The sequence below is a fragment of the Moschus berezovskii genome, chromosome 19, assembly GCF_049115385.1.
Source record: "Moschus berezovskii isolate FMDL1 chromosome 19, NW_MosBer_1.0, whole genome shotgun sequence".
Classification (NCBI taxonomy): Eukaryota; Metazoa; Chordata; class Mammalia; order Artiodactyla; family Moschidae; genus Moschus; species Moschus berezovskii.
The window spans coordinates 21,662,396-21,682,029 of NC_142478.1; the positions used below are offsets into that span (position 1 = coordinate 21,662,396).

The 19,634-nt window shown below is 34.8% G+C and overlaps 1 protein-coding gene across 8 annotated transcripts in view; it reads left to right on the top strand.

Moving 5' to 3' along the window:
• Positions 1 to 19,634, top strand: part of ELF2 (E74 like ETS transcription factor 2) — a 71,294-nt gene that overhangs the window by 13,052 nt on the left and 38,608 nt on the right. For 5 of the 8 annotated variants that reach the window (XM_055405274.2, XM_055405267.2, XM_055405271.2 and 2 more), the window contains one exon: positions 5,795 to 5,960. In XM_055405274.2, coding sequence (XP_055261249.1) covers positions 5,906 to 5,960 — 55 coding nt within the window. In that variant the 5' untranslated portion in view covers positions 5,795 to 5,905. Of the gene's footprint in view, positions 1 to 5,794; positions 5,961 to 13,128; positions 13,235 to 19,634 lie in introns of those variants that run through there. The other 3 variants (XM_055405279.2, XM_055405280.2, XM_088828022.1) reach the window with 2 other exon arrangements.

Consider the following 19,634-nt stretch of genomic DNA (forward strand, 5'->3'; position numbering starts at 1 on the left):
TAGTCTGGTGTTGGTATACTGACAGACCTGTGGGTCAGTGGGACATTGAATAGCCCTGTATAAGACTGATTGATTTTCAGTAATGGTGCTAATGTAATTCAGTGGAGAAAGGATAGTCATTTTAACAAATGAGGTGGAACAACTGTATCCCTATGCAAATAAATGAACTACAGTCCTTTCTTGCATTATACACAGTGACTGACTCTAAATGTATTATATAATTAAATGTTTAAATAGTGTAAATGGAGAAAAATGAGGAAATTTTCTCAGCCTCGAAACAAGCAATAATTCCTTAGATTGAATATAAAACACATGAACCTTAAAAGAAAAAAATGATAAAGTTCATTTAAATGAAAAGCTTCTATTCCTTAAAAATATCCCATTAATAAAATGAAAGGGCAGGAATTCCCTGGTGGTCCATTGGTTAGGACTACGGGCTTCCACTGCAGGGGGCTCAGGTTCTATCCCTGGTGTGTAACTAAGATCTTCATGCTGTGTGGTGAGGGGGAGAGAGGGAAAGGCAAACCCAAAGATTGGAAAGGAGTTACAATAATCTGTATTCAGAATATATAAAAGGACTTATATTCAGATGATATGTAATAATAAGTTGGAGATAATCCATTAAAATTAGAAAAAGATTTGAGCAGATAACTGTATGAATGGCTAATAAGCACACTTTTAAAATGCCCGATATTACTAGCTATCAGGGGAACACAAAGTGAAGACACAAGGAAATACTGCTATATACTTAGAGAATGGTGAAAATTGCAAAGCATGTTTGGAGAGGAACTGGAACTGAACCTTTCATACATTACTAGTGGGAATGTAAAACAGTGTGACCACTTTGCAAAATAATTTGACAGTCCTTTTAAAACAAGATGTATAATTACTGTATGATCTGGTTATTTGATTTGTAGGTAAATATGAAATGGAGAGGGAGGGAGGGGAACAGCAAGACATTAATAGGAGTATTACTGCTATTTAGTCACACAGTCGTGTGCAACTCTTTGTGACCCCATGGACTGTAGCTTGCCAAGCTTCTCTCCATGGGTTTTCCAGGGAAGATTACTGGAGTGGGCTGCCATGCACTTCTCCAGGGGATCTTCCTGACCCAAAGACTGAGCCTGTGTCTCCTGCTTGGCAGGCAGATTCTTTACCACTGCGCCACCTGGGAAGCCCCAATAGGAGTGTTACAACCCTGTGTAGAGAGGTCTGTCAATACAGTGGGAGTCTCCGCAATAAATAGAAATGATCTACTGAACATGCACTGACAAATATAAATATTAATATTATGCTGCTGCTGCTAAGTCGCTTCAGTCGTATCCGACTCTGTGTGACCCCACAGATGGCAGCCCACCAGGCTCCCCTGTCCCTGGGATTCTCCAGGCAAGAACACTGGAGTGGGTTGCCATAACTTAACTCAAATGCAAAAGAGCAAAACTGTTGACTCCATATATATGAAATTTTAGAAAAAGGAAGTTTATAGAGATAGAAAGATCGGTGATTGCCCATGTGGGTAGATAGGTAGATGGGGGAGTAGGTGGTGGTATGGTGGTGATTGTCAGAGCTTGACTGGTATGAGGGGTGCACCCTAGGGAGCCTCCTAGGGTGATTGAAGTATTCTGTTTCTTGATGGTGGTGATCGTTACAGGGATTTCTACATTTACAGAAACCTATAAAACTGTACACTTAAAATGGTTGCATTTAATTTACATAAAAATGCATCGGTAAAGTTGATTAAAACTAAATAATTTATTAGTTGAGATATATTATTCTGCAAGTTTTATATTTCTGAAATGGTACTTCTTTTTGAATTACCCCTATAATTTTAATATATATATTTTTTGGTAATTGTTATTTTTCCTTTGTTTTTTCATTTGTTCTCTTTTTTTGTCATTGTTATATTTAAACGGGGAAAAAGAGTATTTTGATTTTTCTTGTACAGAATTATTGTAAAAAAACAAATTCAGATATACTGAGAAAATGAAAATTACTCTTATCTGCTCACCTCTCTTACACTGTTATTAGTAGTTTGAGGTATGTTCTTCAGATTTTTTAATACATATGTAAAACAAATATGTTTATAAATAGAATCATACAGTAGTACTGTTCTGTTAGTCATTTCCCTCTGGCTTATTTGTATCATTCTTTGAACCAAACTACAAGTCCTTAAAGTGACAGTTTAGTTTATATGAGTTATATATTGTTGAGGAGGATACAGTAATTGACTCTTGATATAAAAATAGGCTTTTGCTTTCAGTCATCTTACTGTCTTATCCGGGAGTTGGATATGTAAACAGGTAATTATAATACAGGATAATGTACAGTGGTGATAATAGGGAAACAACTTTTTCTAGAAGTATTTGGTATGGAAAAATTGATTCAGATTAGAGGATTGTAGAAGACCCTGTGGAACTGTGCCCTGAGTGGATAAAAAGGGTTTGGACAGATAATGGAAGCAAAAAATCATGGAAATTTCACTTTTGGGAACGGTAGACACTTACTGTCTCACAGTTCTGCAGGCTAGGAGTTTGAAAACAAGGTTGGCGGAGTTGATTCTTACTGAGGGCTGTGAGAGGGAATGTCTCCCATGCCTCTTTGTTAGCTTTTGGCAGCTTCAGGGGTTCCTTGGCTTGGATGTGGTCTCCCTGTGTCCGAGTCTTTGCAGCCTCAGGTAGTGCAGCCCACCAGGCTCCTCCGCCCATGGATTCTCTAGGCAAGAATCTAGGAGTGGGTAGCCATTCCCTTCTTTGGGGGACCTTCCTGACCCAGGGATTGAACCCAGGTTTCCTGCGTTGCAGGCAAGTTCTTTACCATCTGAGCCACCAGGGAAGCCCATACTTCTCCTTCCCTTCCGTTCCGTCGCTCAGTCGTGTCCGACTCTATGCGACCCCGTGGACTGTAGCCTACCAGGCTTCTCCGTCCATGGGATTCTCCAGGCAAGAATACTGGAGTGGGTTACCGGTTCCTTCTCCAGGAGATCTTCCCGACCCAGGGATCGAACCCGGGTCTCCCGCATTGGGGGCAAACGCTTTTAACCTCTGAGCCACCAGGGAAGCCCATACTTTTCTTTAATCACTGTTATTTAACTGGGTGGTGCTGTCGGCAGGCTGTGATGATAAAGCTGATCAAGAAGCATGATCAGCATGAAGACTCAACTGTCACTATATCCAATTGGTGAAAAAGAATTTTTTTCTAATGTTAGAAAGTTGGACTCATTTCTTGCCTTATACACAGTAAGAAATTCCAGGTTAATATTCAATATGTACTTTATTTTTAAAAATTCACCGTATCTTTGTTTTGTAATTTATTTAAAAAATTTGTGCAATATTTTATACAAAATAAAGAGTTATAAGATATTATGTTTCAATTTAAGAATAGCAAAAAGAGGACATATTATCTATCATTCAGGTTAAAAAAATAGAAATTATTGGTATTTTAGAACACTAAGTGTGCTGTACCTCCTGTCCCCATACCTGTTCCCTGAGGTGCCATGATCCTGACTTAATGTGTTAACAGTCTTTTACTTTTTTTATAGTTTTATTCTCTCTGCATATCTCCTAGACAACATATTATTTACTTTGAGAAAATGCATAGTGTACTTAGCTTTAGAGTTAGGAAGGGACAACATTACCATAGTTAGTAAAAGCTTCTGGGAGATAGACTGACTAGTCTGACGTCAGATTCACTGAGCTTCCAGAGATTCTACTCAGGTAATCCTTAAGCAGTGTAATGAGTTAGTTCTGGAAACACAAGGCCTTCTTGATCAGATATATGGCAGTGCTAGGGTATGGGCTCAGTATTGCAGCCTTCTTCAATAGGTATATGGTCATATGGAAAGAGTGCTATTGTGCCACTGTTTATTTGGTTTTTGAGCTCTTTGTGGTCTTCCAAAAAGAGTAGATTAAATAAAGCAGAATACATCTGGGAGGTTCTCAGCTGATCCAGGTAGCAAGGGAAGGTGGGGTGAGTAAATATATCAAGATAAGCCAAATATAAATAAAAGTCTGGAATAGGCTATGGCATCCTGTCCTTAGGACCAGTGTCAGTGGTCATCTTGGTGATGACAGTTTATCCTGTTGTCTCAGCAGTTAGATCCAGTCAGATCCAGTGCACAGCTGGTGTCCTAAAACCTCTCTTCACAATCCGATCCTCCTAAACGCTGCTATTTCCTCTCTCCCATATTAGACCTTCTATATTCTAGGTTATCTTTATTAAACTTTTACTTTTTTAGTGGAATACACTCTCCAGTTTCTTCCTGAGAAAAGATGCATGGAAGGTAAACATTTTGAGATCTTTTATGTCTGAAAAAATATCTTTACTTTTTTCATAAGATGGTTTGGGTGAAGAATTCTAGATTGGAAATAATTTTCCTTTATAATTTTTAAGAAATGGTTCCATTGTCATCCATCTTCCTTCTGTATGACTGTGGAGAAGACTGAAGTCTGAGTCCTGATTCTTTGTATATGACCTGTATTTTCTTTCAAGAATCTTATAGAATCCTCTTTTGTTCCTTAATTGTGATATTTCACAGTGTTGTGCCTTAGTGTAGATCTCATTCTTTATTTGTTTATACTTAACACTTGGTAGATGTTTTTAAATGGTCACCTCATATACTTCCATGCTAGGAAAATTTCTGAATTTTTTTTCTTTCTTTCCAACTTTTTTCTTCCCTTGGTTTCTTTTTCTGAAACTCCTGTTATTCAGGAGCTTGGTATTGATCATTGGTCATCCTGGATTGATCCTCTAGTAGTGTTCCCATTTCTCTCCTTTTTTTTCTCTGGTTCCTGGAAGACTGCCTCAGTTTTATCCTCCATGCCTCATTTTAGCTATTGTGTTTTTAATTTCTCAGAGCTCCTTATTTTTTTAATGTTCTTCATTAAATTGTATTTTGTTCCTGCTTTTTGGATATATCTTCTTTTATTTCTGTGAAGAATATAAATTTATAAATGTATATGTAAGTAAATGGTATGTTTGTGTTAGAGGCTTTTGCTTGGATGACTAGTAATACCTGGCTGTCTGCTCATGGTTAAAAGTGGAGGACTAAGAAGCCGATTGGGAACTCTACTTTGGGTACAGAATTGATGCTAGTAAATGTGCCTATGTACCTCAAAGATGCTCTTGTTTTTCTCTCTCCAGAAAGTAACTCTCCAATCTTCTGCTGAGGTGGGGAAGGGCCGGTTGCCTAGCATCATGGAGGAGGGAGCAGGTCTAGGAATAAAAGTGCTTTTCAGACACCTTTAATGGACTCTCCCTTGTTTTAGCCCCCCTCTTTCTCCACCACCTGCTGCTCCTCTGTTTCCAGAAGTAATTGGTATTGCCTTCTGTGGATTCCCCAGTGTAAAGTGTGTTGTGTCTCATTTATTTTTTGCTGCCAGGCTATGATTTGGCTTTCCTTGGTCTGCTAAACCACTTATTAATATTCATCCATTCACTATCAATCTTTCAAGATTTTGTTGCTCTTATCTCTTCTTATGAGTTTATGTCTAAAAGTCTTTTATTGCATTTTAGTGGGCTTTCATGAGAGAGTGAAATTATATGCATGTTTTTAATTTGCCATCTTAATCCTGAAGCCCTGACTATTTAAAATGTTTAACATATGTCTTACCTTTTGAGACTTGAAAAGATTATTAAAATGAGTCCTTTTCATCTCTTGCTTTGGTTTTTACATTCATATTTATAATACATGAAACTCATTTGAACTCCTTGAGACTATATGAACTCAAGGATTTATAAATGAATTCAGAATTTGTGAATAAAGAGGCTGATTGTTTTTTTAAATTTGCTCTTGTAGGAAAGTGGAAAGGTTTCTGAATATCCAGCAGTGATTGTGGAGCCAGTTCCAAGTGCCAGATTAGAGCAGGGCTATGCAGCCCAGGTTCTGGTTTATGATGATGAGACTTATATGATGCAAGATGTGGCAGAAGAACAAGAAGTTGAGACCGAGAATGTGGAAACAGGTAGACATCTTGTAAAATGTTCATTATTTTTAACTTTCTTATTTTTCAGTGTCAACATAACTATTGCCAATTGAATAATATACTGAAAAATCTCTTTTTAATGCTATTTAGTATAGCTTGGAAATGAGTGAAACATTTCTTAAGAGAGTTTATATATATATGAAGTTCTACATAATAATTCTTTGAGGTATAACAATCTTATATCATTGACTTTAAAGAAAAATTACAGACCGATAATAATAAAACTATTTTTGTCATTTTTTTCCTGGGAGTGGCAATATCGACTAGTTGTTATTTATTTGTAGATACCAGTAGACCACTATATGATTTTTCTTAATTAAGAAAATAAAGTATCCTCATTCCATAGCAGATTAGAGTTTCTTTTAACCAGTAGCATTAGAGCAGTATCATTTCTTTTTCTCTAGCTCAAAAGCTTCTTTGTAGTAGTGTATCAAATTCCTCTTTGCTTTTTTGTCTTCTTAGAAATTTTGGTGTTTCAGTAAGTCTGTGGTGAGATAGCTATGTTTAGTTGGGCATTGGTATGTATAATTCTTGGAGAAACCTTTTCATTTTTGTCATTGACCCTAAACAAAAAAGGATTTTTTTTACCAGAAAGATTATAGTGACAATTTTATAAAATAAACATTAAAATTTTTCTTTATTAGTTAATAGGAAAAGAAATCCTTATATTTGGTTTATAATCCTAATAAAAATTTTTAGTACTTTAGGTAAATTTCTTTAAATGTAGCAGAATCTCATGATTAAAATTTTTTATTTGATGTCTTTCTGCTTGTTGAGGCCCAGTTGTATTCCCTAGGACTATTAGCTACCTCCAGCTTAAACCTGTTCTTCCTCCACAGTTTTATCTTTTGTTGAGCTGAGGGATTGAAACTTACCTTGCTCTTTGAAGGTACAATGATGACAACCGTACCGGCAAACCCTGTGTGCAGTGGTAATCAAGTCATTTTATTAAAACAGATAGCTAACCACTTCATAAAGACTTCTTGGCTATAGTCTGGAGTGATACTTGATTTATAGTGCAAGTAGCAGGAAAAATTTTTTTTTTTTTGAGAGTTTGGAGAGTTTTTCAGTCTGAAGCTACAAGTTTAGTGGCAGAGATGAATTTTTCTCTTGAGGAAAAGAAGAGCACTTATAAAAAGTATTATGCAGGATGATATTTTGAAGTAGATATTGTAACTGATTTTATTATAGGAGCATAACGAAGTAGAACTAATGGAACAAGAAAAATGTGATAGCTTAAGTTGAATAAAAAAATAGAACTGATTGAAATTTCTAGAAAATGTTTTGATCAAAAAAAATAAGAAAAACTATGATTTTGGTAGTAAATTGGAAACTTGGAAAAATGAAAATTACAGTGCCAAATGTACATCAGTAGAAATTTAAATTCACATTAAAATACCACAGCCTGTTCACCAGATCTTACCAGTTATACAGTTAATGGTCAACAGTTCATTAAATTAATATGGCAAAAAGAATTCCAAATAGGAAGTGAATATAATCCATTTAAGGGATTTTATTTTCTTCTCGAACTCTTTGAGGGGTAATGATATAATTTGCATTACAGAGATAAAAGTGATTATTTATAATATCGAAAAAGAGAATATACAAAGTCTGGATAAAAGAACAATTGCTTTAATGGCATTATGAAAGTAGTTTTTGAATACTTGATAATATTTTTTAGATTTATTTTTCTTCAACACTGAAAGGACATTTTAGTAAATAACTTATATTATTCTGAAACAGACTAAAAGTACTGAGAAGTTCATCTTACATTTTGTTTTTAATTCCATTCTGGCTCATGGATGTTAAAACTCATTTCACTTCTGAAATCCATATTACTTCTAAAAATATAGAATAGGATAGTGTAGCTATTCTTGGCTCTCTTTACAGAACAACACTATAAGATATAACATTCAGATATAACTTTTTTAAAAGCAGTGCCAAATTCAGAATGAAAACTACTTGCTCATACATCTATAATCAAAACACTCACATTTATTCATCATAAGGCATGCAGAATGTGGAGACTACAATATACTAATTTATTTAAAAATGCCCTGCCTCACAGTAACTTAATAAGATTGTTAATATACATAGATTAGTTTAAAATCAGTTAATCTGAGCTGAATTATGTTTTTTCTTAAAGACTAAAATGCGATTTTACATAAGTTAAAATCTGAATAAATTTTAATTCTCACGATATCTAGAACCTACACAGATGAATAAAGGTTGTTATGACTTATTGTAATACATGTTTCTGTTTAGTGGATTTGGATCAGGTTCATTTCTTGTGGTGATAATAAATATTTCATTTAAACCTCAGATATATGTAGGTTTTGGAGAAGAAAATAATTGGAAAGGAAAGGAATATTTATAAGATGGCTATAGCAATCTCTGGTGAATTGGTAGAAATGAGATCTCTATAGAAAAGAGTGCTTTTTGCACATCTGGGAGGAAACACTTCTTGGAATGATCCTGTATTATCATTTAGATTACATTAGTCTACAAATGTTCATAATTGTGTTTATTGATCTGTTATATCAGTTCTCTGCATGTTTTCACTGAAGTTTTTCTTCTTTTATTCCTGTATCCCCATACATACATGTCTGTATGAGAAGCAATATTCATAGTGTCATCTAGGCAGGAGTACTAAAATCATATAATGATGTACATTTAGCTGTCTTCATTATTTTGTGTATAAAATGATTTCTTATTTTGTTAATGACAACTATAGGCTATCTTGCTTCACTTTTTTTATAGACTGAACATCTACATTTCCCTCACAGAGCTTGTGTGTAATAGTAATCTTCTCAAGTTATATAGGAAAACCCAAATATATTTGAAACTTTAAAAAAGCAGACATACTCATCTAAACCTATAAGTTGCTTTTTGATGATAACTAAAGTTTAGTAATCATAAGGAACTTTTGAGGAATAGTAAAGTATGGATGAAGGGCGGTCTGGACTCTGGTGGACTGAAATCTCTTTGCCAGTGGCTGCAGACTCCAGCAGTTTTAGGAGGCTGCTGGAGAGACTAATGTGTTGAGTTGGGGGTGGAGAGCCATCTGTTAGATTCCCTGCTAAGATGCAGAAATTCAGTTTTTATGTTCACTCTTTAAATATATATATATATATAAATAATATAAATTTTAAAAGGTTGTTGCAGATTATCATGTAAAAAGTAATGTTTATACCAATACAATCAATAATAAGTTTTCCTAGAAAACTTTTAAGACTTGCCTGAAAAGATCAAGTTGTTTAGCATCTGCTTCTTCATTTTGTACCTTAACTTAAACTATATTTATATTCATAACCGTCCACTTCAATTTATGAAAACATATTAGTAAATATTTTGTGTTTGTTATGTGCCAGGGCACTGTGTTCAACATGTTTGTTTCTCACAAGGAGGTAGTAATTTATATTTTGTGGAGATAAGATACATATAGTATAAAAAAATATAAACCAACATAAAATCAGTTGAGCACTATTTATAAATTCAAAGAAATGTTCAGAAGAGGAAAGTTCAATTACAGGATTAGGGAATGTTTTAGAGAAAGTAAAGGAGGAGGACGAACGATAGGTTTCGGATGAGGTAGCAGGTAGGCGGATGGCGTGTCGAATGAGGGAAATATAGTTAACAAATGGGTGGAGTGCAGAAACTCAAGCTATGCTTAGGAGATACTGGAGTAAATAAGACACTAATAGGTTCCACTAAGAGCTGTGACTAGTCTGTGATTTGAACTTAAGTTACTAATTAAGCATATAAGGAACAGCAAAATTTGGAGGGTTTTGAGTAGATAATCATAGATGCTTAGTATGTTAGTAGATAGAGGATGCATTGTAAAGATGAAGCAGAAAGACTCGCTGTTGTAGTATGAGGCAGGGATGGCTTGAAAAGTACTGAGACAAGGTAGAAGCAATAGGCGGCTTCTCAGGTGGCACTAATGGTAAAGAACCCACCTGCCAGTGTGGGAGACTAAGAGGCTTGGGTTCATTTCCTGGTTCAGGAAGATCCCCTTGAGGAAAAAGGGCACCCTACTCCAGTATTCTTGCCGAGAGACTCCCATGGGCTGCAGAGAGTTGGACACAACTGAGTGTCCGAGTCCATGCACAGAAGCAGTAGGAACAGAAAGGGCTTATATAAGCAATACGATTATGTAAGATCAAGACTTGGCATGATAGATTATGGGAAGAAACAGAGTTAGTTATTACTCAGTTTTTTTACCTTAATAATGATGAAAGTATCATAAGGGAGTTTGGGGAAAACAGAAAAGTTTGATAATAAGCATGTTGATTTTGATTTGAAGCAGGGCATCTGAGGAGATATATTTAGGTATTTAAAAAGACATGTAAATGTATGGTCGGTGTCCCATCACAAAAGAGAGGGCATATTCAAATTAAGATAATTTAAAGAGTATTTTAATAAATGGATAGTTACAAATATGTCAGCGAGTGTACCGAGCTAGCAATAATAGAGTTATTTCTTCCCTTTGGTCCAGGGCCAGAGGGAAGGGTTACTGGAACCCAGAAGAAGAGAGCCGTGGAGAGAGGGTTACCTTGAGAGAATCTGGAACCTTTGGTCCAAGGACATAGCTGACTTGAGGGCAGTGCCACATAGAAGGAGCCCAGGGAAGTCAGCCTCCTGGGACAGAGAACAATGTGGAGGGTGGGGAAAGATCCATAGAGCAAATGAAAGACTTATCTAGTACAACTGAAGCTTAGTACAGAAAGGTCAAGGAGAGACTAATTGGAGAATCATCCTCATCGAAGCCATAGAAATAAATGAAAACTCCAAGGGGAGAGGAATTTGAGAGATTTCCTTAGGGCAAGATTTTAAATTGTATATTTGTCACTCTGTGATCAAGAACAAAGGACACAGAATTAAGAAATTAACCCTAAAGAATGCTTACATTTTGAAGATGTGAACAAGAGCCAAAGAGTAGTCAAATATGATAGAAAATCCTGGGTGACTAATCTTGAGCTTAATTTTTTTTCTTTTAAGCCTTTAAGTAGCTTCCTTTTAATAGGAAAAGGAAGACTATTGATTGGGTTGGTTAGTCTTGGTTTCACTTTATCACTTATTTCCACTTTATCACTTATTTGACAATAATTAACCTTTTCAGAGTCTATCTTACTCTGGTAAGATAGAAGTTCAAGGTTGTGAAGATTATATAAAATAAACCTATAAAACACAGTGCTTGTGATGGAAGTACTCCATGAGTGTTTCTTACCTTCATTAATACCTCTCTTTGTGCCTTCAGATATAGGGAAGGTCTTTTATACATTGAAACACAACATTTGTTTAATACTTCTCTACTTCTCTGTTATAGTAATTCTCTTTCCTTTCACTTTGACTTTTTAAAAAGACAAATGTTTTATACCATAAGTCTGTACTTTTTCTTCCTCATTCCTTCCTTAACTTACTGTGCTCTGGTATCTACATTTATCATTCTCCTGAAGCTCTTTTGTTGATCAGATTTCCAAGTCCACTCCTCTACCAAATTCATTGACCCACAGAGTCATCCAGAAGTAGAGCCTTTTAAATCTGGCCTTCTTATCTACAGAAACACTGTACTCTAGATGTTTCCTTTCTGCCCTCTGTGTGGCTGTGCTATTTATGCTTTTGAGCTTTTGCTCAAATATAGTTTTCTATCAAGAATGTCAAGTATTATTCATACTTTCAGGCCCAACTACATGAAACTGCCCACACTCTCTCTCCTGATCTTCTGTTAGACCATCTGGATGTAGGCACTTGATCATTTACTTTCTTATACTATTCTTGTGTGTATACTCCTTTTGTTTTCAAAGTAAGCATACAAGCCCCTTGAATACAGGGCCCATACTTTTATTCTGTTTATATTATTTGAATATAATATATAATATACTGTTTAACACATAACTGTTAGGAAATATAGACTGAAGCAAATTGAGTTTTGACTTAGAATTGCAATATAATCAAGAATCATGTATGTAAAATCTTAAATGTGTTTTCTTTTTTATATAAGCTAAAAAAAGCTATTGGATACTGTTGGGTTATTTTAAGTATAAAAAGGTACTCATCCAGAACATAAATATTGTCACCCAAAATATAGCAAAGCCATAATGTTGTTATACTTAGATTAACTTTGTCTTAAAAATCACAGTAAGTTTTATTCATTCTTGCTTATACCTAAATTTGACTTTTTATTTTCGTCTAATAAAAGCAATACATGCTCACTGGAAAAACTGAAAGTATTGCAAAGAACAAACAGTGAAAATCACCCATAATCTTACCAGTGAGGGGACAGTAACTACCACTTTTCTAAATTCCCTGCTGATCTTTTTTAATGTATGTTTTAAGCATAATTAGCATCATGTTCGGAGAAGGCAATGGCAAGCCACTCTAGTACTCTTGCCTAGAAAATCCCATGGATGGAGGAGCCTGGTAGACTGCAGTTTGTGGGATTGCTAAGGGTCGGACACGACTGAGCGACTTCACTTTCACTTTTCACTTTCACACATTGGAGAAGGAAATGGCAACCCAATCCAGTGTTCTTGCCTAGAGAATCCCAGGGATGGGGGAGCCTGGTGGGCTTCCGTCTAAGGGGTCGCACAGAGTCGGACACGACTGAGGTGACTTAGCAGCAGTAACAGCAGCAGCAGCATCATGTTATATAATGCACATAGACTTATTTATTAATCTTTACTAACAAACGTTGGCTGAAAGGGATCTGATAGCTTCCTACTAGTCTCTTCTGATTATTGGGAACAGGACTTTGGTTTTTAACCAGGTATCAAAATATAAAAGGTTGGTCTTACTAGTTAAAGTAATTGTCAAGAGAACTCAGAAAGCTTTTTTTTATGATCAACAAAATTGTGTCTAGAGATTAGCTGAAAAGATAGATGAATGATAAGAATTTTTATATACTTCAACAAGAAAGTAGTGCTTTTTTTTTAAATAAATGAAATATTAGCTTTTTTGAGATGGAGTTTTAAAAAATAAAAACCAGATTTCTCTTGAAAAATAAGGAACCAAATTTCTTTCTTGAAGAATCTCAAGACTAGGTTGACTTCATGATGAGTTGTGAATAATGTTTGTATTTGTTATACCGTCAGAAATCCTCCCTGTGGCACAAGAGGACTCTTTTAATTAGAAAATATTGTTGCCACAGGGAGGTAGAAGATCGACATGAAAAACTGGGGATCTGAAAAGGAGCCCCTTTCCTAGGATTACCTGAAGGGGAAACAGATTGAGCCAGAAGGAAGACAATGCTGGTAGGTTGGTCTTTAATTTATTAAGAATGTTTACAATTTTCCATTTAATTACAGTTATTTCTACTCCCTCTACCATATTTTTGTTTAAAGGCTGACAATGAGTCCTCCGTATAGGAGAAAGATTAAAATAGTATTTTTCCTCCTAAATAATTTACTATCTAAATTTAAATCTCCTGTCTTGTTCCTAATACTTGTTTCTTTTTACGGGTAAAACTCTAGGGCTATTTCCTGCCTCCACTTCCTTGGAAGTTACTACTGACTGAATATCTTCAAGTTTGTTTCTTTTTTTTTTTTCATGTCTGTTATTTCTGCTACTAATCTATACTTTTTCCTAAAATAACTTTTTAAGAAGTGTTTTCTTTCAGTTATCTATTTTCTTGAGTTTAGCCTGGTCACTAGTTTTCTAAAAAGGTAAAGTGTAAATCTTAAAGTTTATTTAGTTTTGATTCTAGAACTGTTTGAGTTATATTTATACAATTATTTAGTTAGAAAGCATTATTAGAGAAAAGTTTTCAATATTTTATTGACAGTATTTAATTTAATCTGAGATGCCATCAACTGTAAGAAACATTTTTAGACCACTGAAAGAAAAAATGCTGCCAATTGTACATTTTAGGATATTGTCAATTGTGAAATACACTGATTTCAGAGATGCCAAAATGTGAAAAAATGTCTTAGAATTAATGAACTATGTTATCATGCAATTATGAATCTTCCTGAAATTCCCATTATCTGGGAATTAGATATTAAAATATCTGGTTTATGAAAAAAGAGATGAGTTACAGTTGTGGAGATCTCTATATATGCTAAGATCTCTAAATTCTGTACTGTTTTTTAAGAGAGGGTATTTAAAGTACCATTTAATTATATTGTTTAAAAGCACACAAAATAACCATAAGATAAAATTTTAAATTATGGAGGGTATAGAAGATGAAAAAGTATTCTAATATGATTCTTTTACTTAACTCAGTAGGTAGAGTTTGGGAATTCCCTGGTGGTCCAGTGATCAGGACTTGGTGCTTTCACTGCTAGGGCCCTATTTGGGGAAATATGATTCCTCAAGCCACTGCAGGGCAAAAAAAAAAAAAAAAAGTAGAATTTTATCATAATTGGCAGTTTTTAATTGAATTTTGTGACTTAGAAAGCTTTTAAACTATCATTTTAAACCAGGATCCTTTCAAGGCTTTTTAAAATAGCCACAGATATCTAGTACAGTCTGAATATATTTTTAACAGATTATTAATTATGTGGAGAGTGGTCAAAAGCAAAGAACTACCCCATCAATTAATAAAACATGAAAAGGAATGATTTTAAATGGTATTTGTATACTTTTCAAGAAACATCTGTTTTATATAAAAGGAAAGATAAGTATATCCAGACAGTAGATTATTAAAGGATGTTTGTTTAGTTTGGGAAACTAGTAGAATTCGTTCCGTTGCACTCAGACTTGTTTTTTAAGCACTAATAACTTCTAATTTTATATATAACAATGTGTCTAAGTAATACAGTTTTATTAATTCAGACTGTGGCGAGGTTAAATGCAGATTATATAAAATTTTAAATGAGTAGCACATAAGGTTACAAGTGTTACAAAGTAGGGATAGTTCAGGCTTCTTAGGTATACAAATAGGAATGCTTTAACACTGTAGGCAAATCCATTCCGCTCCCAGCTCTTACTGCAGACCTGCAGCCTGTCAGGCTCAGAGCTGAAATTCTTGTGGTAAGCAGGACCCTGCCTTTGCCCTCACCAGGCATTCAGCTTTGTGGAAAAGATGAACAATTAAACACATTGCTGCAATACAATTAATGAGTTAGTGTTATGATAGGATTGATGAAAGGTTTAGAGAGCATACTGCAGAGGAATGGCTGGGAGGTCAGAGAATACCTTCTTGAGGAAGTGACATTTAAACAGGTTTGAAAGGTTTGAAGTAATTAGCCATGTAGTGAATAGCGTGTCTGAAAGTCTGGAGGAAGGAGAACAGTCTGTTTAAGCAGAAAAGGTATTCAGTATGGCTAGATTATGATTTATGACAAGGAAAGGGGATTAAAATGAAGCAAAAGAGGTAAAATCTTAACTGGTAAGGACTGAAACTTTTATATATGTTTTTTGGGCCTTATCTGAAAGGTGGTGGGAAGGTTTTTTAAGAGTTTTAAACAAAGTATGTTTTTTATACAAATTTGTTTCCAAAATATTGAGTACTATAAATGAAAAGTAAAGTAAGACAATAAAAGCATTACCTGAAATAAAGACTGAAGTCCTTAGCTCCTCATTCACAGTTTCCTAATTTTAAGCTAGTTGACTATTCTTACTCACTTTCCACTAAATTGTCTCCCTCTGCAGATATGGGGCTATAGATGTGCTCATTGCCCATACTAAGCTAAAAGTTAATAGAGATTAAAGTAGTTGCACAACTAGCATTTCTTTTAGGAATCAAGATGTGGGTGCTTTGATATAATGCTGTTTCAGGAGGAGGAATCATTGTTCCTTTTGCATGCCCCGTGCCCTGTTGTAAACTTGGGAAAGGGTCTGTACATTTTTTCTCAGATTTGGGAAGGGGTGCATAACTTAAGAAGAGGTCAAGAACACTTTTAACACAACTGTTAACTATTAGCTTTTGCATGATTTTTTAATGTTTTTGTATTGTGAGCCTTTTTGGCCATGTGGTAAAGCCTGTGGACCTTCTCTCATACTTCACGTTTTTAAATATATAAAATACCTAGGAATACCAGGAAACCAAATATATTGAAATATAGTTTTCAGGCTATTTTAAATTGTGATATATTAATCCATGTTTCCTTAATAATGTATTAAATAATGAGATTTAGTAGCAGATCAAATATATTGCTGTAATTTCAAAGTGGTGATAACCATCAATTATATTTTGAGAAATATGTAATAACTATAATACAATATGAAAATATTTTATGATTTCTGTTGGTCATGAGGTCACAGATAATGTGACTGTGAAAACTACTGTGGTTTGTACTTTATTTAAAATTAAGGTGCTAAATTTCAGGTGGATCTAAAAAACAATTTTCCTCTATCTCATTCATGTCTTATTTTTAGCTGTCTACCTTATCTTCCTTTTCTTCTGCATATTCTGCACTGCTTCTGTTCTCTTTCCTTAATAGCTCATAGTAGGGGTCTGAAAGCCACTTTAAATGTTTTTCTTATTGAATACAGTTTTATGATTTCTGCTAAGGAAAAGAGGAAAACCTCTTAACTGTATAGTGGTAGTTTTTCATGTCACTTAATGGCTTGACTTATTCTAAAAACATTCCGGTGTTTGTACATCAAGTGCATTTCTTAAAAGCCTCATCTAATCTTTCTTCACTTTTTTGTTGGTTTGAGATCCCTTCGATTTCCATGAAAAAGATTTCTGTGACTGGTGGTTCTCAAACTTGAGCATATGTCATAATCATCTGGAGTGCTTATTAAAATACAGATCGCTAGGCTTCACCTCCTGGATTTGTGATTCAGTGGAGTAGAATTCAAGAATTTGCATTTTTAACAAGTCCCCAGATGATGTTGATGCTGTTGGCCTGGGGATCATACTTTGAGAACCATTATTTTGACTGTTGGCAATGATAGCACTAAAAGAGCTTCTGCCACTGTGAGAACTCGGTTAATAGTTTCTTACTGTGTTGTATTTTACCCATCACAAAGATTGTTTTTGCGGGTGAATAGGTACTAAAGTTCTTTCAGGTTTGTATGAGATGATGGAGTGCATTACTGTTATTAATTAATTCACTAGTAAACATTCATTGAGCATCTGCTATATATCAGGCACTATTTAAAGCATGGGCTTTCTTTGTGGCTCAGCTGGTAAGGAATCCGCCAGCAATGTGGGAGACCTGGGTTCGATCCCTGGGTTGGGAAGATCCCCTGGAGAAGGGAAAGGCTACCCACTCTAGTATTCTGGCCTGGAGAATTCCATGGACTCTATATCTATAGTCCATGGGGTCACAAAGAGTTGGACACGACTGAGTGACTTTCACTGTTTAAAGCATGGGGTTGGAGTGATAGACAAAAGAAGCAATGTCTGCATTCATGCAATATTTAGGCTCTAGTGGAGAAAGTATGTAAATTCCGCTTAGAGTAAAATTTCTTTATCATAATGCAGATTACATAAATTAGCAACTCCTGAAATTGTTCTTTACAGGTAGTATTTTCAGTTAAGCTTAAATAATAAATTCATGAACCATTTCTTTTCAAACAATTGAAGCAACAGGTAAATTCTCCCTTTTCCTCCTTCATATGTCAGTTTTTAAGCACAATTGTGATATTGGTGAACTAATATCTATCGTGTACAAAGTACCTATTATATGCAAAGTACTGTCACAGCTCCTAGGGAGTAAGTGATTCAGAGTTGACTATAACATGGTGGCTGGCCTCAAAGAAGCTTACCAACTAAGTTGAGAAAAACAACCATTTGAGGAAATAATAGTATAAAGTAGATAAGGTTGGGGAAATGTGAGGAAAGACAAAAAGTAACCAAGTCTGTAAGTTCCAGATTGAATTATTTCTACTGTGGTGGGTCATATTTAAATTTTCTCATAAGGGCATAGTTGACTGTTAAGGTTTAGGGACGGAGAAGCAAGTCAAATGGAATTAAGCACTTGTAAATCTCACCTTTTTAAAAAAAATTGTATGGAAATACTGCCATCAGAAGCATAAGTGACTTCTTCCCACTCACAAAAAAATCAGGGAATAGGGCTAAGAACTCAGTGTGTTTGCGGTGCTTAGTTACAATTTGGGAATGGGATTAAGAGATGAGATAGAACTAGTTTTTATTTAAAAATTTTGTTTACATTTCTGTAATTTTTTTATTGAGTATATCAAGGGAAGAAGGAATATAGCTAATTTCCTTTCTTTCTCTTAGACATTATTAAGGTGAAGTACAGATTTTTACAATAGATATCCCATATTCTTCACGTTTAAATTCAGCATTTGGTTGTAACTGTTTGATTTCCTTTTACTTCTTAAAATCAGCCAAAATATATATCTTACTTTAAAGGAATGAACAATTAAATTTTTTTAATTTAATGAAAATACTTTTCATATGTTTTCTGTAAGATTGAGTCATGATAATAAGTAGTTATCCTCCAGGACTTTTTTAAGAATATATTTGAACAAAATGAATTATTCGTTAGCCAGAACTTAGAGATTTTCTTATGACTAGATGATCTTACAAAAGATAAACCTAGAAAGTTTTACATCAAAAAGAAAAGAGTTATGTCTCTAAAGCAGTTAGCAAAAAATGAGTTCTTATTATGCTTGTTGTTTGATGAGACTTTAGGAGAATCTGAATCCTGTTTTTGTTTTGTTTTTCATACCTTTTTTTCCCTGCAGCTTAATCCTTATAAAGACTTAGAATAATGACTTAAAATGCGAAATTGTTTTGAAGAGAGAACCAAGGATTTGGTTGAAGAGGAGAAAGAGCTCAAATAGTTAGCATAGTTAACATCTATTTGGATTTACAGCAGTTAGCTTTAGCCATTTGGTTTGGAAAAAACAAGGCTGGCAGAGTAGCATTTGTTTTTAATTTGATTGCTACATTACATGCCTACTTAGGAGACCCTTAGAAGTGCCAGTTATCTTCTTGAGATAAGAAGACACTGATTATTATGTCTAGCAAAGAGTCGGACACAACTGAGCGACTGAACTGAACTGAAGGCTTCATCTACAGGCTATATTCTGGGAAGAGAGGCCTTCACACACAAAAAAAGAAGGAACTTTTGGTGAACCTCATCCTTGGGAATAAAAGTAAGGGGCATTCAGTTTACCCTCTCACAAAGGGAATCAGGAACTATAAATTAAAGACCACTATTGTAAGATAATATAATCCTGTGTTTAATTTTGTTACCTTTCGTTTTTCAGTAGAATTAGTAGCAAGCACTTCAACAAAAAGAATCCCTAAATACTTGTTTTTGGTGGCTTCAAGGAATGGGGATGCCAATGAAAAACTAGTTAATTCTGCAACTAATCTAAAGGGAAACAGAATCCCCAAAGATAGAATAATTGAAAGGAGAAGAAAGCAAACTGAATTTCCTTTCAAGGAAAGAAAGAAACTTGAGGAGTTGCCTTGGCTGTGAGACCATTTGTGGGGTTATCCAAGACTGCCTGTACTGCATGTAGCACTTTTTTAATGTGGGCTAGAACAAGAAATATAGCCTTGACTATAAAGGAACTTGCCTTTGATAGGGAAAATATATATTTAGAAAAATAGGTCTTTATAATGTAAAGAGTGTTGTGAGGAGGAGACAGCTATTAGCTCCTGTGATGGAAAGTTCATGTTTTAGCTCAGCCTGGGAAGATAACTCTCATTTGAGAACTGTAAAAAAAAAAAAAAAAAAAATACAGTGACAGTCATTAAAGTACATACAGTAAGGAAGATTT